Source organism: Nannobrachium achirus (assembly GCF_963921795.1).
Source record: "Nannobrachium achirus genome assembly, chromosome: 3".
Taxonomy (NCBI): Eukaryota; Metazoa; Chordata; class Actinopteri; order Myctophiformes; family Myctophidae; genus Nannobrachium; species Nannobrachium achirus.
Genome location: NC_137812.1, coordinates 19995489 through 20003152, shown reverse-complemented (window position 1 = coordinate 20003152; position 7664 = coordinate 19995489). Strand labels below are relative to the sequence as shown.

Genomic DNA, 7664 nt, shown 5'->3' with positions numbered 1-7664 from the left:
ACAATAAGCATAAACAAACACATTGACGTACTTATATTATGGAGAGCCAGTGTAAGTTGAATGGGACAATGTAGTCATCATAGAGACAGATTGTATGAGAGTATACAGTACAGTCACACGATATGGCTGAACAATAATGTTCGGGTGGAAACCTTGTACAGTATGTCTGATTTTTTACCCCCTCTTTTTTAAATATACCCGCAATTGGGATAATAAAAAGAGAATGGTTTACAGTAGGCCTATATCAAAACGTGAACGATTATTACTTTAAGGTTATTGCTGTAACTAACAGTTTGTTTTCATTGGATTCGGGAGCTATGACGTCATTTTATGCGACTATACATTACTTTAGGAACAGTCTACGCATTACTAGTTACGTTATGCCTTAAGCAGTCGTGGTGCAACACCTGTTAGTAACTCACTTAGTTACAAACGAACTAGTAGTTACTAAGCCTCTAGTAAGGACTTTACTCCCTAACTTAGGGCAGAACTTACGTTCTGGTGGTGCAACTGGCCCCAGGTGTACAAGATAGCCTACACTACACCTCCCATGTACCTGACAAACTACCTCTTAAACATCAAGGATTCCACAACTACAACACCAGAGGCAGCTCCACTAATCCCGTTCAAACCAGATTTGGCTCTAAAAAAGGCTCAAATTCGTTCTCCTGCTATACCCCTAACATGTGGAACGCCCTCCCGCAAGCCTAAAGGAGTGTAAATCCCTAACCTCCTTCAGAATTGGTCTGAAAGGTCACCTACAGGCGGCTGCTACTCGTAACTTGTGAATAGAAGCCCATTCTCACCTCCCCTTTTACACTGTAAATATCTGCTTCTTCTGTTTGTTTTTTGTTTTTTTTTGCTTTTATATTTGATGTTATCCTAGTCAGTGTTGAGAAGTAACTAAGTACATGTTCATAAGTACCGTAATTTAAGTACAATCTTGAGTTTTGTTCATTTTATTTACTGGAGTAATTTTCAATACTTAAACTTCCATGAAATGGAATGAGCAGCCATGTCGTGTGACTGTACTGTTGATACCTACGTGCTCTCATACAGTCTGTCTCTATGACTACATTGTCCCATTCAACCCATTGACTTACACTGGCTCTCCATAATATAAGTATGTTAATGTGTTTGTTTATGCTTATTATGCATTAAAAGTGACATGAATACGGTAAACTCCAGTAGAGGAACGTATTCTTCAAAAGCATCATATGCCCCCCCCCCTTCAACACGCTCTCTCTCTCTCTCTCTCTCTCTCTCTCTCTCTCTCTCTCTCTCTCTGTTTGAGGTGTGTGTGTGTGTGTGTGTGGATTTTCTTTTGGCAGAATGAATATGTGAACTCCACAGCTGCTAATGCATCATCAGGCCAATCAGACGAGGCCAACTCTGAATACACCCTCATGTAGAGAGGATAAAAAGACACAGTCCGGAACACACTACCCTTCTGGAAGACCCTGACCCAGACTCCACTGACCCAACCTGACCCAGGCTCCACACACACCCTTCTATAAGACCCCCATTCAGGCTCCAGTGACTCAGAGACCACCTCGGGCTGCCATGCTGCTGGTTCCTCAACTCCTGTGCTGGCTGGGCCTCATGGCACTAGGTAGATTAATATAACTGTTCTTTAACCCATTTAGGACTGAGGTCGATTCTAAAAACACCTTTAATCTAAATCCTGTTTTCTGAAAAACTTCAATTTTTTATATTTATTTATCTTTACAGTATGCTATACCGGTATGTAGATATCTTAGACATGTTTTCTTTTCAGTTTTTCTTTACCCCCTGTGTGTGTGTGTGTGTGTGTGTGTGTGTGTGTGTGTGTGTGTGTGTGTGTGGGTGCAGTGCACGCCAGTCCCCCAGGTTATGTCCAGCTGGAGCGTGGAAACTGTCCTCAGTTCTGGTGGAGCTTTGGCCATCGCTGCTACAGGTTCATGCCTGCACGTGTGACCTGGCACGAAGCAGAGAAGACCTGCCTGTCTCATGGTAGGTAGATAGATGTGATTTTGATTTCAGTGGTTGTACAAGTGGCTAAATATGTATTTTTAGAACACAATAAGTCAGCGATTTATTTACAGTAACATTACTAGCCCCCATGAGTCACATCTGCCCGTGAAAGATTGCGGTGCATCTTGGGAATGGGTTTATTGTGTCTAAAAAATACATATTTAGCCACTTGTATGCATGCCCCCAACCACTGAAATCAAGATCATTAAAATCTCTAAAACAATAGAAAGGAGTAAATGAAATCTGTGTGAAAAGTGTGGATGGTGCAGGTTTTTAAGGGAAACATGTATTATTATGGATATAAATAAGTAAACACAGTGATTATCTGGCAAATACATGGACATTGTATTTGAACACATTATGGACAAACCTGCACCTTGACATGAACCCAGAGATTACACACATTTATCAATAGACCAGTGTACTATAGCTATATAAAGAAAGGGAAAGTAATTAAACCCCTCCTTTTAATTTTTTCTTCTTAAAAATGCTAAATACAATGCACAAGTAGGTATACAATCGATTATTTGCACTGCCGATTCGATGCGATACAAAGTCAAACGATAGGATTCGATTTTAGCTGTTTTCATTTCGATATACCTCGATTTTGCCCATTCAGAACGGGTACACATTATTGTGTATCATTATTTTATGCTTTAACTATTGAAAAATAGCAGATATACAAGCTCAGAGCTGTGAGCTTGTAGATCTGCAATTTTTGAAAAATCGTGAAAATTAGAATTTTGACTCGATTCTATAAGTGTCTTTTGAATCCTTCTAAGGTTTTTTGAAAAACCTATGTTTCTATGTCAGCAATCTGGCGAGCCATCGTCAAAGAAAAGGTCCTTTTCACTTAACTGGAGCTCAGTTAGTCTGTTCTTGAGAGACTACTATGTCAGTGGTTCTCAAACTTTTTCATGTGAAGGACAACCAAAATTATATTTATTTGGCCACGGACCCCCATCTCAAAATATCTAGTTCCAGGGACCACCCAGAAGCGAAAACTTACAAACGTTTGCTTTGAAAATACATACAGTATAGTCAAAGATTTGCACACATTATCACGACTTTTTCAAAAATAGCAGATCTACAAGCTCGCAGCGCGGCACTCTGTGCCGCGCTGTGAGCTTGTATATCTGCTATTTTTCACTGGTTAAAGCATTCAATAATCCTAGGCCTAAATGGGTTAATTTTTTTTTTTGCAGTTACTATATCTTTACACCCCTATTATATAGGTGCCTACCTGGCATCCATCCACAGTGAGGAGGAGGACAAGTTCATCCTGGACCTGATCCGCAGCATGGACCAATCGCCCGGGATGACCTGGATCGGGCTGAACGACCTCTACGTGGAGGGCAGATTTCTGTGGTCCGACGGCACCAAAGTGGGCTACAACGGGTGGCACAGCAGTCAGCCAGATGAGGGTACAAATGGAAACTGTGTGGTAACAAACTGGTACCCTCAGTGGTGTGACCATGCATGTTCTAGTGGTTTTCCTTCTGTTTGTGTACGTACATGAACTGTTGTTGAGTGGAATGTGTGATTCAGCCTGCTACTATAAAAGTTGATTGGGTACTGCAGGGGTCTTCGACGATTTCAGGCCAAGGACCCCTTAGTTGAGAGAGAGAGATGAAGCAGGGACCCCCACAACCTTTTCATAGATTCCATATAGTTTCATTGTTTGACAGCAAAATCGTCAGTGTATATTGGATTCATGTCAATTTGTGTTTTCAGATATTTAACCACTTGAACCGTCAATAATTAATAAACTTGACCTTTCACTCTGTGCTTAGTCTGCTCTTTTTCCCCTATACACCAAACCTCTTTGCCGCTGCGAGGCGTTGTGAGCTTGTAGATCGGCTATTTTCGGCTCAAGTTCTCAGAATATGGATGTTAGGGTTCAAGTGGTTATTATAAAAAAGGAGATTTTTTTTTCTATCACTCCAAGATTTGGAGGACCCCCTGTAGTAACTCTGAGGACCCCCTAGGGGTCCCGGACCCTCTGTTGAAGAACCATGGGGTACTGTGTCTCAACAATAAAAGTGGCTGAAAAATAATCCATGTGTTTACTGGTGTCATCATTTCAGCGTGTCTACTTTAGTGAAGTACATTCAGAGACATTCATATTAAAATACATTTGTATCAGTAAACTTGAAGTTAATTATGTAAATGGTGACCATTTTTCAAGGTTTTAAAGAAAGAAAGGGGCTGGGGCAGGGGCTCTACTCCACTACATCTTGGATCCATAAAATTATTTGAAAACTTCAGTTACTGGTATATAAATTATAATATTATAAAACATACATAAACCACTTTAGCCCTACTTTATTACCTTGGCTATTTGAAAATAGGTGATATACAAGCTCACAGCATGTTGCAATGCGACGTATTGTGATCTTCTAGATCTGCCATCTTCAAAAATGTTGTACTTTTACTTTTGGTGCTTTACTTCGTGATGCCAATACTTTTGTATTTTTACTCAAACAAATGTTCTATTCCAGACTTTTACTTGTAACAGAGTAGGTCTATATTGCAGTTTACTTTTACTTAAACATCCCTATATCAAAAATAGCTAACACCCGATCTGTTTATGTCTTATCTCATTTTACACAATCATTCAAAGATAGTTTATTCATAAGCTTGTCTATCCAGCTCTCACTCTACATCAGTGTATTCCATTCCAGTTCCATGTTTGTCCAGTGTGTCACCTTTGCCAGGTGGAATTGCTGGACCAAGAAAGTGGTTGTAATGTCCGTCAGTTCCAAGGAAGATAATGTTTAGGCTACCTTGGAAAAAAAATCTGTTGTCACAATCCAGCTATGTTCCATTTTGCTCCAAATGAGGGTGGATTGATGCCACCTGGGACAAAGAAACACTAATTCCAGAGACCATCCCTGATTGGCTAAAGACAACAGGTGGCAGGGTATAAAATGGTTTGGAAGACTGGTAGACTGGTGTGGTGTGTTCTTTCCTCTGCTGGAAAGATGGATAATCTGTGTTTATCAGAGTTGTGTGATTCCACTCAATAGGTTAGAGCAGGGGTATTCAACAGGGCGTCCTGGTCCTCAGAGTTACTACAGGGGGGCTGCCAAATCTTTGTGTGATAGGAACTTTTTTTTTTTTTTTTTTACATAACCTGGTGAATGTTAACCTGGTCGGACCAACGGGTCGTCGAATGAATGCTCAGTCCCCTTGCTTAAACCCTGGCCTATAGCATCCCTATTCTGAGGAGAACTTTAACCAAAAATAGCAGATCTGCAAGCGCCTCTTGAGCTGCGAGGCGTTATGAGCTTGTAGATAAAAGGCAAAGAGTTTTGGTACGTAGAGGAGAAATGTTAAGACCACGTACAGGATGAAAGGTCAAGTTTGCAAGGGCTGAAGTGGTTAAATGCCAGAAAATACGCATGGACATGAATCCAAAATACAGAGTACACTGATGATATTGCTGTCAAAAAAGTCTATGAAATCTATCCAAAAGTTTAATCTGTGACACTTGTTATACAATGAAGTTGGGGTCCTTGCCTCATCTCTCTCTCAGCTGAGAGGTCCTTAGCCTGGAAAACATTGAAGACTCATGGTTTGATTAGAAGCTGTTTTGTCTTTCCCTTAATCATTTTTGAAGTGTTTTCAATGGGAGAAATGCCAGCAACATGACTATAGGCACTGTGAACATAATATATTGTCATTGTCTGGCAGAAACCTCGTATCTCCAAGTTTCAAATGTGTTTTTTAAGCCCTACTCCATCATACAAGAGTGTTGCACGAAGGTAGTGAAAATAGCAGATCTACAAAGATCTACAAAGATCTTCAAGCACCCAACGCCTCACGATGCAATGCAAGGTGTGTCCTCCTCGCTGCCAATAAACAAGAAAACAATATTTTAAATATTTCAATGGCTCATATTATGGAATGTTTAAATGCTTTAAACGTCTCTTTGTTGATGGCACAGCATATTTCCATATATATATATATATATATATATGGATATCCATATATGGGTACCAGGGGTCTCCATATATGGGTAACTGGTCCGATCACTGGCCAGATGACCAATAATTGGTGCGACCTGAGGTCACATGTCGCCCTGAGGCGTCTTACTAGTAATAAGTCTTACATATATTTATGACTGACTTTGTCTGTCACATCATTATGGTGTCTGAACCAAGCATGTGTTGCATCTAAGCTGTAAGTGAATATTAGAGGCATAGGAGCATGCAGACAGGATTTCAATGTTTTACAATGTAAGTGTCTTACTTGCAGCAGATCTCACACAGAGAGCAACACAGAGGAGAACACAGAGGATGAGGAGAGATTTCATGATGAAGATGATAATGATAATTGTTGTATAATCTTAATAAGATAAGATAAATAACAAAAAGCTGTTATTTGATGACAAAACAATGTTATTGCAAAATGAATTATAGATGTAAAGTTGTATAGCAATGCAGATGCAAATGCCGAGAGAGAGAGAGAGAGAGAGAGAGAGAGAGAGAGAGAGAGAGAGAGTGAGAGCTAGAGAGAGAGAGAAATCTGTGAAATAAATGCACGTACTTGTGTTGAACACTAGAGGGCACAAGGACGCCACACAGAGCTATACTGTATGTGGAAAGTTAAAGCTGTCTGGTTCCTGAAATTCAGGGTTGAGTTCTGGGGTCTCAGTTGGTCCAGGGTTCTGGAGGGCCACCTGACCTTTAGACCTGGGCCCATTCAGAAACTGCATGGGCTCGCTGAAAACAAGCACAAAGTATATTATGTACAGTATAAAATGTACACATCCCTCCTCAGATTGAATCAGCTCAAGCCCAAGCACTAATATACATTTCTAGCTCAAAGAATGTGTAAGTATTAGGATGCCAAAAAGGTGGAGGAATAAAGAATAAATATACATTGGGTAGGCTATGGCTTAAGCGAGCCCACACTTACCACTGTCTGTGGATCATGCCACTGCAACATTTCAATACACTCACTTGCATGAGCGAGTGACACTTAAAACAGCTAAAATGGATATTTGCGTGAAATGGGACACAAACGACTGGAATGTCATATAGGCTAAAGTAGTCCTTTAATCAGTTACTTATTAAGTAAGTTGAATCCCAACAAAGCAAGTTCATTTTGTTCATATTTGGCAGACTGCATGGGGTTGACATGAAACCAAAACATTGGTATATTCTGACATACTTCTGGAAGCATGCATCTACAGTAAGCCTATCTCACATTGCTATGTGTATATATGTTACCCCATCATTTGGTTCACTTGCTGCCTTCTGCCTACTGCTGTGCAATCTCGAGACAAGAGTCAATGATCACAGAAAAGGGACAAGTGGGCGGTCCCTTTTCGTGACAATGGCTAGCCAGAATGACTGTTGTGTGACACAGTTTGTTTCTATTGTATGTCACTTGATCCCAACACAACACAGCGGGAGGGAGGAGGCCTCCCACTGATTGGACCATTGGACTGCAGCAGGTCACATGACCTGCAATGTTTACAGCTGGTGATGTCATCGGTCTTTGGCATCCGTTGCCATGGTGAGACTTTGTGTTGGTGAAATACAAGGGAAGCCACGACAAAGCCATGACAATTTAAAACTTTGTGGATACCTGGCTGCAAGCATTTTATATTTGACTTCACTTTACTATAAACAATACTACAA

The 7664-nt window shown here is 40.5% G+C and overlaps 1 protein-coding gene across 1 annotated transcript; it reads left to right on the top strand.

The window, feature by feature from the left end:
• The first annotated feature begins 1500 nt into the window (after positions 1-1500).
• Positions 1501-3806, top strand: LOC308281495 (C-type lectin domain family 19 member A-like). Its single transcript, XM_080721713.1, has 3 exons — positions 1501-1612; positions 1852-1992; positions 3249-3806. Exons 1-3 carry the CDS (start codon positions 1564-1566, stop codon positions 3530-3532), a joined length of 474 nt encoding a protein of 157 aa, XP_080577839.1. The 5' UTR covers positions 1501-1563; the 3' UTR covers positions 3533-3806.
• The last annotated feature ends 3858 nt before the right edge of the window (positions 3807-7664 follow it).

Bases quoted from the DNA above. Each gene is read 5' to 3' on its own strand.
- LOC308281495 (XM_080721713.1), top strand. From the start codon at position 1,564: ATGCTGCTGGTTCCTCAACTCCTGTGCTGGCTGGGCCTCATGGCACTA. The intron at 1,613-1,851 runs GTAGATTAATAT...GTGTGGGTGCAG, and splicing joins GCTGGGCCTCATGGCACTAG to TGCACGCCAGTCCCCCAGGT. The intron at 1,993-3,248 runs GTAGGTAGATAG...CCTATTATATAG, and splicing joins GAAGACCTGCCTGTCTCATG to GTGCCTACCTGGCATCCATC.